Source organism: Thamnophis sirtalis, unplaced genomic scaffold, assembly GCF_051295495.1.
Source record: "Thamnophis sirtalis isolate CommonGarterSnake01/CBP01778 unplaced genomic scaffold, rThaSir2_p1.2 scaffold_1, whole genome shotgun sequence".
Taxonomy (NCBI): domain Eukaryota; kingdom Metazoa; phylum Chordata; class Lepidosauria; order Squamata; family Natricidae; genus Thamnophis; species Thamnophis sirtalis.
The window spans coordinates 163,902,289-163,918,147 of NW_028261381.1; the positions used below are offsets into that span (position 1 = coordinate 163,902,289).

At 44.1% G+C, this 15,859-nt stretch overlaps 1 protein-coding gene across 1 annotated transcript in view; it reads left to right on the forward strand.

The window, feature by feature from the left end:
- Nucleotides 1-15,859, forward strand: part of CNN2 (calponin 2) — a 45,564-nt gene that overhangs the window by 12,837 nt on the left and 16,868 nt on the right. The window contains exon 2 of the mRNA XM_087702506.1: nucleotides 15,473-15,594. Within this exon, the coding sequence (XP_087558632.1) occupies nucleotides 15,473-15,594 (122 nt within the window). The remainder of the gene's footprint in view (nucleotides 1-15,472; nucleotides 15,595-15,859) is intronic.

Consider the following 15,859-nt stretch of genomic DNA (forward strand, 5'->3'; position numbering starts at 1 on the left):
TCTCCTTTTTTTCTTTTAGCCATTAGTGGAACATGCCACTAATGTTAAAAGATTTCGCGGGTACCAGAATTTCAAGAAAAATACTAGAACGCCATGTCAATATATGGACCCAAGATGTTGGTAATGGTTGCAGCCACGGGTGAATTGCATATCCTGCCATTGCCTCTTAGTTGCTGAGTACAGTATTTTTCGTATTATAAGACACACCAGTGTATAAGATGCACCAAGATTTCAAAGAGATAAGTAAGAAAAAAAAGTTTTTGTCCTCCCCAGGAACGCTCTGCAGGTTTCAGCAGGGCTGGGAGAAGGCAAAAACATCCCCCCCTCTTTTGCAAAAAAGAGGCAAAAAACGGGACATTGTTTTTGCAAAAATGGGGGCATTTTTGCTTTGCCCCAGCCCTGCTGAAGCCTGCAGAGTGCTTCTGGGAGCTGGGGGAAGGCAAAAATGCCTCTGCTTTTGCAAAAAAATGGTCCATTTTTTGCAAAAATGGGATGTAGGTGTGGGACTTCGGGAGGCCAAAAACGACTGTATTCGGTGTATAAGAGGCACCAACATTTCCACACTCTTTTGGGGGGAAAAGTGTGTCTTATACTCCGAAAAATATGGTATATTTAATCTGGATGTTTAAGTTACTTAAATTGAACAGGAGGCCGAATAAGATGCTTTTCAGTAGTTCTTCAATTCCAGATCTCCATAGTATATTTGATTTAAGAAGGGTAAATTGAATAATTCTCCACATACTTGAAAGGAGAACCACTGAAGCTTTAACTTGAGGCTCAGATTGAAATAAGGGAATGTTTAGATAACATGGTTCTAGAACCCCAAACCCTGAATTCTTAACTATTTAGAGTACTAATGTTAGGAAATACTTAGGGCATGGAATCCAATGCTTTGCTCAACACGGGAATTCAAATAGAAATTCCCAGAAAGTTATGTGCTTGAACACATTCAGTGAAGGATAGCAGGATCATTGTACTTAATATTGACTTGCCTTTAATAGTCCCTAATATTAATTTGGTATCCAGCTCCTTTCTACTTATTTTCAGATACGATTCAGAATTAGGTTTAATTGATATGAGACATTGGATTCCAGCAAGACTTAACACCCTCATTTTAGTACCCAAAAAGTTAAATCTAATTAACTCTGGGAAAACCCTAGTTAATTATCTTCGAAACTCTCCCTAGATTAATCTCACACTGATTTGCAAAATCATTATTATTATTATCATTAGATCCTTATCCACCTTTATTATTTATTTCTCAAGGCATTGTACATAATACTCCTGTCTCCTTTTTCTCCATAGTGAGGGGAGGAGTGTCCAGGAAGGGTTGACCTTATCCTCTCGTTGATTGGACTGAGTCAGGTAAGCTCTTGGGATACGCCCCTGGTCCACCAGGCACCACCCAGTTATCGACTCAGTCCCTCAACTGGATAGTTTGCCATCCTGGATCTCTGATAATTTGGAAAGAATTTTAAAGAAAGAAATAGGATTAATTCATCTCCCTACAGCAGCAGCCGCAAGCAAGCTGGACAGCTCCCCGAGCTGCAAGAAAGTCTGCCAAAAGCCCCCTTGGGGGTGGCATGCTGCCCAGGCATCTGAGTGAGACAAGTATCACTCAGAAAAGGAAATCTGCCAGGCAAGCAGGAGACAAAGGGCACAAGCATTCCAAAAGGCAAGCCCTGCCGTGGAGGCTACAGCGGCTCCGGAGCGTTCCGCCGCTCCCCACAGGGTCGAGCGGCGAGCCGCAGCTTCCTCAAGCACTGCGAATTGGGCCACCGACATGCGAGGGTAGTGCTGGATCCCCACCCAGAAGGTGAGCCTCGCTGCGGGAACTCTGCCAGGCACTGGAGCACTCCGCTGCTCCCTGCTGGGTTAAGCAGCGAACCGTGGCTTTCCAAACGCCGCGCCAATGTCCACGTGGCCCATCTCATTGGAGGGGGTCCACAGGCAGAGCAAAGCCTCTAGCGGTGCCAGAAGGAGGCAGAAGAAGTAAAAACTGGCGGCAGAGGCGCGCAGCAGCTCCTCGGAGCACAAGCCGCCAGAACAGGAAATTTAAAAGAGGTGCCCTTTGTCTCCTGGTACGGGAGCCATCTTGAAGCCGGGAGGAGCCACGTGTTCCAAGATGGCGGCGCCCAGCGGCAACGAGGAGATCGGCAGGACTCAAGTACCTGCAGCAACAGCCAGTAGCCCTACCAGAGGGGCAGAGGATCAACCAAGTTTAGTGATCACCCCAGAGGCTGCCCAGAAGGGGGGGGGACAAAGGCTAGAGACAAGAAAAAGCACCTTTCTCCCAGGGCGGAGCTGGAGACAGAGGGTTGTCACAAGCCTTCCAAACCCTCTAAGTATGAAAGGCGAAGACACAAGAAACTGGAGCAGCTCTACAAAAAGGCAAGTGGCCTTAAGCCCATCCCAGGCCTGGGACAGAAGGGGAAGGCCCCTGGACTCCCTGCAACAGGCAGAAATACAGGGGAGGCACCCACATTGCAGGCTAGGATCCCTATTGACACATCAGGTCTTTGGGGTCTTTCTCAGGGGTGGCAATCCCCCCTCACATACGGCTTCCCTGGGTTCAGCCCTGCCCACGGGGCTGCCACCTCTGGGTTTCCCCCCCCCCCCCCACAGGTTGGCATGGGTTCCAGCCAGCAACCCCCCACAGGGGTCCCCAATTTTCAGGACCTAATGATGCAGGCCTTCCAACAATGCCTGACAGCGGCATTTCAACAGCCACAAATGCAACCTCAGGTGGCATCCTCTCGTAGGATACCAGAAGGTCTGGAAACCCAGGGAGAAGACAGCTCTAGTTCCTCAGCCTCATCACAAGAGGACAGTGACCTGGATTGCAAGGAGGGGGAAGTTAGGGAGGATAAACTATCCGAAGACGAAGGCATGCCCCCTCCTAAGCCGGCCTTCACCGGGTTGTTCCAGCCTTCATTGCATAAGTCACTCCTGTTCAAGGCCAAGGCAGCCGCCAAGCTCGGAAACAGAACAGCAGAAGCACCACCTTAGCACCAGGGGTTCTCTGCATAAACCATCTTTGATGAGGATGTTACATATTCAGTAGTTAATTACACATGCATAAGTTCTAGCCAGCAACAGCCTCTCGGCGCGTCCCAGCCAATCAGGACGCGAGAGGCTGTTGCCGGTCTCAGTTACTTACCGATTGGCCGAGGGACTGACGTCAGCGGTTGCTGCCCAGTCCCCGGCCTCCGATTGGTTACCTTGTTCATATATATATCCTGGCGCACGGTTTGGCCATTCGAATCGCTGTCATCTAGTTCGACTGTTGAAATAAAGACGTTGTTGTTTAGAACCCTGGCTGTCGCGTCCTACTTCGTTCAGACCACAAAAGAGGAGGCCATTGAGACCGACACGGTGCCAACCCCCAAGGCCTTTCTTGAGTCGGTCAAGTGCCAATGGGCAGCCCCCATAGCAGGGCCCATATCCACAGACAAGACCTTCTTCAATGTGGACCAGGACGTGGCCAGGGTGCTATCTCAGCCCGCCATTGATGCTCCAGTATTGGCACTACATACCCCCACTACTCTACCAGGGGAACTAGAGGAGGCTCTGAAGTTGGAGGACAGGAAGGTGGACCTCACCCTCTAAAGGGGGCATCAAGCAGCTGTCTGGGCAGTGAAGGCAGCCATCACTGTCTCCTTCTTCAACAGGTCCTCATTACTCTGGCTGCAGCAGCTGCAGCAACGTATCCCCATCACCGAGGTCAGAGTGCATCAGGACATCAACAAACTGGTGGCAGCCATCCAATTTTCGGCGGATGCCACCTTGTCAGCAACCAGGTTTGCCTCCAGGGCAATTGATTGCATCTCGTAGGTTGCTGTGGCTGAGACAGTAGCAGGCAGATGTACACCACAAGTGGCGCCTGGCATCTGCTCCTTTCACAGGAGATGCCCTTTTCAGGGCAGCTCTGGACCCCTACCTGGCCCAGAACAAGGACAAGAGGAAGGTGCTTCCCACAGCCCCAAAGATGGGACAGTTCAGGTTGGCGCCTTACCCCAGATGGTTCTACTCCCAGGGACAAGACTTCGGGCCCTCCTTCCGAGGTCAGGATTCCTTCAGGGGCTCAAATGTGGGGTACTCAGGTGCCAGGCGGTACCAGGCAAAGATACCCAGATAGACAGCAGAGAAGCAGGCAGCAGAAGCGGCCCTTTTGAGGGGGCGGAGGAGCCTTATCACAGCACACTCCATACGAAGTGCAGCCACCACTGCAACCTGGGCAACGCAGGCCTCATTGACAGAGATATATAGTGCAGCCACGTGGTCTTCCTCCTCACCCTTCGTGAGGAACTACACTTGATGGAGGCTGCATTTGGTCACAGGGTATTTACAGGCGGTTCATAGGATGGGGGGGACACCCCACCAGGCTTAGTTTGGCCATGTTTCCTCAGTATGTTACCCTCCCTAGGGATGTGTTAGCTTTGGTACGTCCCATCCTGGATACTCCTCCCCTCACTATGGAGAAAGGGCATTGGTACTTACCTGATATGCCTCTTCTCATAGTGGGGGAGGAGTATCCAGACCCTCCCTTACATGGTAATGTAACATGTGTTATGATGGATGTTGCACTAATATGTTAAAGTTATAATTCAATGAAAAGTTTTGAAACCATAACAAATGTCTGGAGTGGACGGCACAACGAGTTGGATAGAGTTCTTCGCCGATAACTGGGTGGTGCCTGGTGGACCAGGGGCATATCCCAAGAGCTTATCTGACTCAGTCCAATCAGCAAGCGGATAAGGTCAACCCATCCTGGATACTCCTCCCCCACTATGAGAAGAGGCGTATCAGGTAAGTACCAGCGCCCTTTTCCCTATACCAATAACTCTGTGAGATTGTCGGGCTGATCCAAAATCACCCAGCTGGCTTTTAGGCCCAAGGCAGAACTTTCCACTGCTCTTATTTTTATGGAACAGGCTTTTTTTAAATAAGTGCTACATTCTGAGGGGAGAAATAACAGCACCAGAACCTATTTCAACTTGTGGAAGATCATTGGCTTCCTTGTTGCTAGGAAAATACTTAAATGTTCAGAAGCTGTATGGTGCCCTCTGGATAGGGACCGTAGTTTTTATCTTGGGCAGACACGAATGCTGGTTGGGAATTCTAAGGTCCTAACACATCTTGAAATTGCCATGTTTGGCAAGAGGCTGCAACATAGAAAATAAATGGAATGATAATTGCTCTCCTGTGTCTCTTAAGGAGGTAATGACATGCATTAATGGCAACTGATGTCATATTGTCATATAATTGTAGGATATAAAAGATTGCATTCCTGGGATAAAAGAGTGACTGTGTGTGTGTGTGTGTGTGTGTGTGTGTGTGTGTGTGTGTGTATACGTGCATACATACATACATACACATATACTTATAATGTATGTTAGAGGTATCAGATAGTACTGACAAGTTCTGGTAACGAAAATTTTGAATAGTTTGGAGAATCGGCAAACAGGCTGGCCCCGCCCCTGCTGCCTCCCAGCCACGCCGTGCCCACAAAGCCACGCCCACAGAACCGGTAGTAAAAAAAACGTGAATCCCACCACTGATGTATGTACACCCACACACAGAGAGGAAGGAAGAGAAAGAAAGAGAGAGAAAGAAAGAGAAATACTAAATACTTTAGTCCAGTGTTTTGCAATCTTTTTTTTTAATTAAAGAGTTTTAATAAGTTTTACTACTTTAGTCCAGTGCTTTGCAATCTTTTTTTTATTAAAGAGTTTTAATAAGTTTTACAATTGTATACCCTTCCCTCCCTCCGCCCCAATCCCACATCCCCTCCCCCCCTCCCTCCCCAACCTCCCAGAGCAAAATACAGGGTATAAACATTTAACAATCATACACTAAAATAAACTAACTAACTTTAGCATTGTACTTTCACATACTTTAACTCCTTTATTGTAAAGCTAACTTTAGATAAATTGTAACATTCCTTGTTCATTCATTCATAAGCTAACTGAGGTTTTTAGTCCCATATTTATTTTGAATGTAATCAGTCCATCTTCTCCATTCCAACTTATATTTCTCATCTGAATGGTCCTTCAAGTATGCTGATATTTTAGCCATCTCTGCTAGGTTTGTTACTTTTAAAGTCCATTCTTGAATAGTCGGCAATTCTTCCTTCTTCCAGTACTGTGCCACCAGCAATCTTGCTGCTTTAAGATGTGTGGATTTCGACTCCTAGAACATGTTGGCTGAGGAATTTTGGAAGTTGAAGCCCACACACCTTAAAGTTGCCAAGTTTGAGAAACTTTGGTCTATCTTACTGACTTGGTTCAAGTATCAGACTAAACTATCATTTGTTGAGAACTAATTTGCTTGATTGTTCTGTGATTTACAAACAATTTACAATGTCTAATTTCACCCAGACAAGTCACAAAACAAATCCTGTTAAGGCTAAGACCGGCATGGATCTGAGCCAGGGTATTTGATGCCATCCTCTTGAGAGCTATAAAACTAGAGAGGGCCCAGTGCACGCCCAGTTGAGTCTGCACAAAAGGCAAACCGATAATTAGTAGTTACTATTTCTTGCTTTGAACCAAGTTGGAAAGACTTTCTAAAGCCGGAGATAGGTCTGGTTAATCTTCGCGCCAAAGGCTGTACTTACAGCTTCTTCTTTTCTGTCTCTGCGTCGGGAAACCAGGAAGAAGGAGAAGCGGTATTGGACTAAGCCAATTGACACACCCCTGGTGTATTTGTCCTGTCAGCAGGAAATCAGCTTGGGTGTTGAAACCTGCCAGCCTTCTGGAGCGCCAGTCTGCCCTTGTTGCTCCAGGGGGTTGCGTTAGAACCGATGGAGAACATTTGAGAGGTGATGATACTTTCCTGAATTGAAGTCGGCTTTCTCACCGGATCCTGGGAGAGTATCCCAAGTGATTCTGTGATTGCAGCATTTTTGTTTTCCTCTTCCAAAGACAGTTAACCATCGAGATGAAACTAAGGATATATAATAAGCATCTGCGGTAATTAAAGCAATGCGTGTGGAATGCCACTTGCTTAACATCTTGTTTAATGAGCGGGATGGCTTAAATAACTAAAAGCTTGATTGTGAAGCAAAAGACCTACTCTGCGCAGCATGCAAACCCACAATATGGCATGTTTGGTTTTGATTTAGTGTGCAGGGTGAATCCAGCTGTTAAAGTTTGTAAACTGCGGTTTATGGCTTAATGTGTAAATCTAGTTCCTGTGTTGGATGTCTTGAAAGGGGTTGGTATGGAAGTGTTTATGTTCAGTGCTTCAGTCTGAGCCCGGAGTATACGGTCTGTTCAAGAAATCATAATTTAAAAAGATACTAAACTTAGATCAGAGTTTACAAAGCACTGTGACAAGATTAGCTAGTTCACCTTCAGACCTGGGAGCTCACAGAGTGGCAAGGGCCCAATCATAGAGCATAGAATAGTAGGATTGGAAGGGACCTTAGAGGTCTTTTAGTCCAACCCCCTGATCAAACAGGAGACCCTATACCAGGGGTGCCAAACATGCAGTGTCACGTCATCATGTGACGTATTGTGACTCCCCCCCCAATTTGCTAAACTGGATGTGGGTGTGGCCAGTGCATGACGCATCCAGCCCGCAGGCTGTGGGTTTGACACCCCTGTCCTATACTATTCCAGACAAATGGTTGTCCAATCCCTTCTTGAAAACTCCAAGGTTGGAGCACCCACAACTTCTGGGGAAAAGCCCTTCCACTGATTAATTGTTTACGAACTGCCAGGAAATGTCCTTTTAGTTCTAAGTTAGATCTCTCTTGAATCACCGTCTCACAACTTAAATTCTCCCATGGCGTTGTTGTTGTTGTGAGGAACATTAAGAGTAAATGTTGGACTTGATGTCTTCAGCTCCTGGCAGCAGAAAGATAAATCAGCTCAATGAATAAAAAACAAACAACTGCACCACGGCTTTGGATATTGTATAAACCCGGCCCTTGTCTCTCATTCATTCTGCTTTGTACTTAAAGAGTGGAAAAGAGTGAACTTGGTTTTGTGTTCATATCAGAAAAGAGAATCCTAGAGTTCGAAGACAAGGATAGAGAAAACTCGAACAGTATTCGTCAAAATGGAAAAGGTCTTCTGCACTCACGACATAAGCCTAAGTTTGAAAATCATGCTTGTCAGATGTTACATCTTTTCTATTCTGCGGAGTAGAGAGTTGGTCTCCGACAGAAGACCTCTTGAAGAAACTCAAAGCATTTGAAATGTGGATTTACAGACTGCTGTTACGTATTAGCTGGGTTGACAAAATCAGAAATGATAAGCCGCCCGGGAAAGCCAAGGGAAATAATCAAAACCATTAAAAAGCAAAAGTTAGAATATTTTGGACATGTGATGCGACACCTGGAAAAATACGGCATACTTCACTTAATTCCCCAGGGAAAGATTGAAGGCAAATGAGGCCCAGGCAGAAGAAGAACATCAGGGCTTCAAAATCTAAGGGGCTGGTTCGGACAAAACTCAGCAGCACTTTTTCGTGCAGCTATTGATAAAAATAGGATTGCCAACATCCAATGACGGATATGGCACAACAAGAAGAAGAAGAGTTAGAAGGCAATTCCATGGCCACGGAATCTTACTCATTATTCAGTCCAGGCATCCAGATTGAGACATCTCCAGCAGATGACTTCTTTCATTTTAAAATATTCCACTGCTGTTATTCTTAGGCAGGTTTTCTGAGATTCTAGGACAGGTAGTCCTTGACTTATGAACCTAATTGAGCCAGGAATTATGATTGTAAGCCATGGTGGTCATTAAGCAGACCACCATTTGACCACACCTGATTTCGAACCTTTTTTAGTACAGTTGTTAAGTGAACACTACGTTCATTATACCCGATGGGCAATTTTTCCAGCAAAACCCACCGAAAATCATGGTTGCCAGACTGCAGGATACTGCAAATGGATATAAATCAAGCCAGTTGCCAAGCACCCAGAATGTAATCATCTTTCTTTCTCTCCCTCTCTCTCCTTCCCTCTCTCTCTCCCTCTCTCTGTGAAAATGGGTCATTAAAAAGCTCTGCGGAGGTCTGTTGTAGCTTTGAGCAGTTGCTAAGTGATGGGTCATTAAGCGAGGACTGCATGTACACTAGCCATGAAATCCTCTTACCTTTGCTACCGGTTCTGGACCGGGAGCATGCGCAGAGCGTCCGTGATGACGTCTGGGCAGGTGGGTGGGGCTTCCCGCTACCGCCACTACCGGCAGAATACCACCTCTGATGTAGACCCTGATTTTATTATTCCGTATTCTGCATTTAGAACTCTGGAGACTAGGCTTATTGTTATAGAAATGGCTTGTACACACACTGTTGTGTAAAAGCAAAAAGTTGTGGTTATAATGTTATCTTCTACTGTGCTAAAGAGAGTCGGAAATCGGTGTCTTTCACTTTCCTTTTCTCCCTCTGCATTATATCTCTTTTCCCTCCCCCTTTTCTTAGTTTTCTGCTACTTTTTTTCCTTTGTATTTTATATTTCGATAAATTAATAAAAATCTAATTAAAAAAAAGAACTTTGGAGAATAAGTCTCACCCTCCTTCTGTGTCTTCATTTCAGATATCAGCAAAGTGCTATATCCATGATGGCAGGTGGCAGGTGGAGCCTTCTCTGAGGGCACGCAAGCCGTTGCTTTAGGTGAGCTGCAGCGCACATACGCGCGCCGGCCAACTGATTTTTGGCCTTTGAAAGGCCTCCGGAGGGCTGGGGGAGGTCATTTTTGCCCTCTCCAGGCTTCAGGAAAGCCTCCGGAGCCTGGGGAGGGTGAAAAATGGGCCTACCAAGCTTATCGGAAGTTAGAAAACTAATATAAATGTACAAATAGATGCAAACAAATACAACATGTTCATCATAGTAAGTTGTCATCTCTACAATTAACCTCAATCTGTTCTAAATCCTCTTCAAAATGGCCTTTGGTATAAAGAGTGCAGTCTTACTAGTGATGTGCAGCTTCGTTCCCTACAAAAACTAAGATAGTCTCTCCCAGCTGTGCCTCGGTTTTTAAAAATAATAATAATAATCCTATGATGAGGAAAACAGTTTGCATTCCAATGTCTTGAATGGCTAAAAGGTAAAGGTCCCCCCCCCCCATACACACACACATGTGGTAGTCGTTCCCGACTCTAGGGGGTGGTGCTCATCTCCGTTTCAAAGCCGAAGAGCCAGCGGTGTCTGAAGACATGTCTGTGGTCATGTGGCCGGCATGACTAAACGCCGAAGGCGCACAGAACACTGTTACCTTCCCACGAAAGTGTTACCTTCCCTATTTTTCTACTTGCATTTTTTGCATGCTTTCAAACTGCTAGGTTGGCAGAAGCTGGGACAAGTAACGGGAGCTCACTCCTTTACGCGGCGCTAGGGATTTGAACCACCAACTTTTCTGATCGACAATCTCAGTGTCTTAGCCACTGAGCCACCCTTAATCGAACGGCTGGCGCGCCACAAATGCAGTTTTTCTTCAAATGGGACTCCACGAAACCTCCTATGTTTTACCATGGAGTCTAGTTTTTCGAAACGAGCCCTGGAAAAAGATCTTTTGAAATGTTGAGGCATATCGGTTGTTAAAATATTTTTTTAACTGGGAGGCAGCTTTCTGTCCAGTCAGAGACTTCAAGGACTTGGCATAATTAAGTGCCGCACTATCATCTTGGGCAGCCACATCAATGACGCTTTGTTTGAAAGCTTCCTTGGCCTTTAGATCTGATTGGACCATGAACTGGATGGAGAATCCACATTGTGAGATGACATTTGAAAGTTGGGCGGCCACAGTGCCAGGAAGCGTGTTATGCAACTCCTCTTCAAAACACAGCTTGGGTAATCTATCTGGGTCCATAGATAGGATCTTTAGCCAGTACTTGAATAATTACTAAATTGCTTTGTGCAGAGGGTATATTCAGCTCCCTCCTTAATGCTGCAGCTGGCATAGACTAATCCACCCCAAAGATACATTTTAGAAAAGTTCTAGCAAGGAGGCGTTTATATATCCCTACCGTTCTGCTGTAGGGGATGTGGTGGCTCAGTGGCTGAGATGCTGAACTTGTTGATCAGAAGCTCGGCAGGTCAGCGGTTCGAATCCCTAGGGTTACATAACTAAGTGAGCTCCTGTTACTTGTCCCAGTTTCTGCCAACCTAGCAGTTCGAAACACATAAAAAATGCAAGTAGAAAAATAGGGACCACTTTGATGGGCAGGTAACAGTGCTCCGGGCCCCTTCGGCATTTAGTCATGCCAGCCACATGACCACGGAAATGTCTTCAGCTTAGAAAAGGAGATGAGCACCACCCCTAGAGCTGGACATGTCTAGCACGCATGTGCGGGGGCATGACCCGTCAAAACCGCGGTCCACAAAAGCACGCTCGACGAAAGCGCGCACTTGACGTCATCACAGCACGACGAAAAAAATTAAAAATTGAAATAAAAATAAAATTAAAGCAAGCCGATTCACATAAAGGTAAGGGTTAGGTTAAGGGTTAGGGTTAGGGTTAGGTTAAGGGTTAGGGTTAGGTTTAGAGTGTTAGGGTTACGTTTAGCGTTAGGTTAAGGGTTAGCGTTAGGTTTAGCGTTAGGTTAACGGTTAGGTTTAGGGTTAGATTTAGGGTTAGGTTAAGGGTTAGGGTTAGGCTTAGGGTTAGGGTTAGGTTTGGGGGGGTTAGGGTAAGGTTTTCGCTTTATTTTTACATTTTTCGATCACAGTGCGATGTTTTCGTCGTGCTGTGATGACGTCAAATGCCCACTTTCGTCGACCGCGATTTTGTCGTCCACGGTTTTGTGGTGGAACGGTGCGGGGGAACCTTTACCTTACAGTTCTGCCCCATATATCCCTCTGGAATGAGCTGCTCCCGGAGCTTCACGTAATCCCCGACCTCCAGTCCTTCCGACGCGCCCTAAAAAGTTGGCTTTTCCAGCAAGCCGGCCTGGCCTGAACAGAATAAAATAAATGATTAATTTAATTGTTAATTTTAATCTAATTTTTAAAATTTTTTATTGTTAATATTAATTGGGTTTGTTTTTGGATACTTTATTTAATTTCCCTTTTTAACTTTTGTAATATGCGTGGTTTTTTTTATGTTGTACGCCACCCTAAGTCCTTTGGGAGAAGGGCGGCATATAAATCCAATAAACAAACAACAAACAAACAAACAACATATGTGATCATTTGGACTCTTGCTGTTATATACCTTTATGATTGGAATTAGAGACCCCGAGTAGTTATGGTTGGTGAGTTGTCTTAAGGTTATATATAGCACAGGCTATATAGCCCTTAAATAACTCCTTAAAGTGTGGGAGTCAGCAACCTGATGCTTAAAAACCAGTCCTAAGTATACAGTAGATAAAACTTAACTTCATGTATCCGTTCCCTATCCAGACTCCAGTCTTCCCAAAAACAACTACAATACCTTGGTTTTGAACTTACTATGGTTTTGTTGGGGCCCTTGGTGTTCTCTGAGCTTGGTTGTTTTCTTGCAGGTGTTTCATTATCCAAACTAGGTAACATCCTCCTCCTAGCACTGATGATGTTACCTAGTTTGGTTGATGAAATGTCTGCAAGAGAACAACCGTCTCTTGAGAGCATCAAGGGCCTCACAATCCCAATCCTGAGCTACAAATATTCTCTTCTGTCGGTCCTTTTGAATTTTAATTTCAACTTCTATTGATTAATTGATTCTATGTCTTCCAGTCATTGTTGATTCTTAGTGACAACATGAATAGATTTTTCTCCTTGATTTAACTTCTGGGGCAGGGACCCACCTTTTGGGCACCAGGGACTGGTTCCATGGAGAAAGGTTTATCCGTGGACTGGAAAAGGCGTGGTTTTATATGTTGCCTGCATTCTGTGGATGGGGCTTCACTTGTTTGTGTGGCCCAGTTGCTGGCATGCCATGGACCGGGGATTGGGGACCTCTGTTTTAGGGTGCTTGTTAAGCCCCCTAATTTTGTATAACCTACAAATTTGATAAGACTTGAGTTCCTTCACTTCTTCATCCAAGTACTGTAATTAATGTAGATGTTGAAGCTAATGGGTCAAGGTTTCACTCAGTTCCTCCTTCCCATTTGGTAAGGAATTATTGATTTGTACTCTTTGAATGGTGTATGGGTGAGCTATATATATATCTAACCAGGCCACATCTGCACCAATCAGAATATCATGGAATGCTTTGTCAGATTAAGGCATATTACATCTACAGCATTCCTACAGTCTACTAAGAGAGTTCCACTTACATGTTTGGGCTTAGCAGTTGCAATTGATGAATCCAATTTACACTGGAATAGTCCTCATATATAAATATAGATCTGCGTCTGAATTTACTATAAATTGAGAACCCTTTTACCCCAGGTGAATTGTGCACGCTGTTTAGTACCTGACATTCACATATATCCTTATGAAAATTATTGTAGGCCCCCTTTTTAAAATCTTTGTGATGTAAAGTCCCATCTACAAGTGTTCCTTGACTTAACGTCCATAATTGAGCCTGGAATTACACTCAGAGGTTGCACTGGTTGCTACGATAGCAACCGTATGACCACGCCCAATTTTACAATCTTTTTTTTTTCCGGCAGTCATTAAGCAAAGTCTGTAGTTGTTGAACAAAAAGCGGTTGTTAAGCTAAGCCATTGTCTGCAGTAGGCGTTTTTTGCCGAATACCAGAAATAAATGTTGGTTTCTGGCAAAAGATACCCATGAATTGCAGTCAATTAGGATGCTGCAAACAATAAATGTAGGCCAATTGCTAATGTCCAAAATGCAACCACATGACGGCAAGTGGGGGATAGTCATCAGAACGGTTCCACCACAAAACCGCGCCCGACTAAACCGCGTCGCTGATGTCATCAACAGGGCGACAACAGCGCGGAGACAGAAGCACGCTGTAAACCCTAAACCTAAAATTAACCCCTAAACCTAACCCCCCTGAACCTAATCCTAAACCTAACCCTTAACCTAACCCTAACCCTAACCCTTAACCTAACCCTAAACCTAACCCTAACCCTAAACCTAACCCTAAAGCTAACCCTTACCTTAAGTTGAATCGGCTTGCTTTCAAAGCGCTATTTAAAGCGCCCTTCTTTCTCCGCGCTGGCTGTTGTCGCCCTGTTGATGACATCAGCGACGCGGTTTAATCGGGCGCGGCTTAGTCGAGCGCGGTTTTGACGGGTCACGATCAGAACTTTGGGGGAAAAACCATGGAATTGAAAATTATTAATGTTATCAATGCTAAAACGATGTCACAATAAATTTAGTTAAATATAGTTAAATTTTGAGTGCAACGTACAACGTAATAACAGCCGTAGTCAAATAAATGATTAATAATGATAACAAAGCATTTATATATACTAGATTGATAATATGAAATCTTATACAAACTGTAAGTGAGGATTATGGAGATGATGTTGAAAAGCCTTTTTATAAAAGATAAACAATTCTATATAGAATAGATTAGAAAGACAATGATTTCAGGATAATGTAATAAAATGTTATGATATAAATTTACTTCAAATTTAATATGCCTTATGTTGAAATGATGTAATAATAGCTGGGCTTAATGGATGTTTAATAATTATAACAATTTGTATACATGTATATTAGATTGATGATACTAATAATGGGGAAAAAACATGGAATTGGAAACTATTAGAGAATGTTATCAGTGCCAAAATGATTGAATGACTTAGAATAGGAGGAAGCATAAATAACAATGTATACAAAGATATCCTGATTGTCAATATGTGAATTTTGATAAAATTCTAGTGAGGATCATGGAAAGGACACAGAAAGACTTTGTAACCAATCGACACACTGTGTGTAATTGAAGAGGCTTTTATGTTATATGTTTTGTGTGTTTGTGTTTGTCTGAAAATAAAAATTTTATTTAAAAAAAAAAACTTTGAATCTGGGTCATAGATTCACCTGGGGAGGTCTGGCATAACTTTGAATAGTCGCAAAGTGACTGGTCATAAGTCAAGATTCTAATTCCTTACTCTCAGGTGGTATGAATCTTCTCAGTTGCTTCTTCTTCCTAATCCCACTATCCTTGCCATCCATAGCTCGACAAGTCATCAAGATGAATTACAAGTGGTCCTTGACTTACAACAATTCATTTAGTGACTGTTCAAAGTTACAGTCGTACTGAAAAAAATGACTCACTGCCGTTTTTCATATTTAAGACCATTGCAGCAGCCTCATGGTCACATGAGCAAAATTCATATTCTTGGCAACCGGCTCATATTTAAGATGGATGCCACGTGATCACCTTTTGTGACCATCTGACAAGCAAAGTCAGATTTGTTTAACAGTTGTGTTGTTGACTTGACAATTGTAGTGAATCCTTTAAGAACAGCGACAAGAGAAGCCAAAAAACTCATTTAACAACTGTCTTGCTCAACAACAGAAATATTGCACTCAATATTCGAGGATTACCTGTAACACATTCCCAGGTTCATGGATAAAGCTTTCTTTTCAAACCGAATCTGTTTCTCTTTTCAGCTTGCCCAGAAATACGACCCACAGAAAGAAGCAGAATTAAGGGTATGGATAGAAAACCTCACTGGGAGGCAGATTGGCCCCGATTTCCAGAAGGGGCTGAAAGATGGCGTCATACTTTGCGAGTAAGTAGGCCGATGAAGAGAAACTTGTACTTTGAAGCATCGTTCCTGCTCTTATCCCATAACGTCTTCCAAGATGTGTGATAAGAAGTTATATTCTTTTTGGGAAGAGCCAGGGAGCTCCAAAAATGGTTTATGGAGACAGGGAGAGGCCTGGAATGCTTAAAAGCTTGTGTGGCATTGGATTATGAGATGGTGAAAGACATCATGTTTCCTATGAGGCAAAAATAATTTACAGAGCCTAATGGTTTTGTTTTGTTTTTGTTTC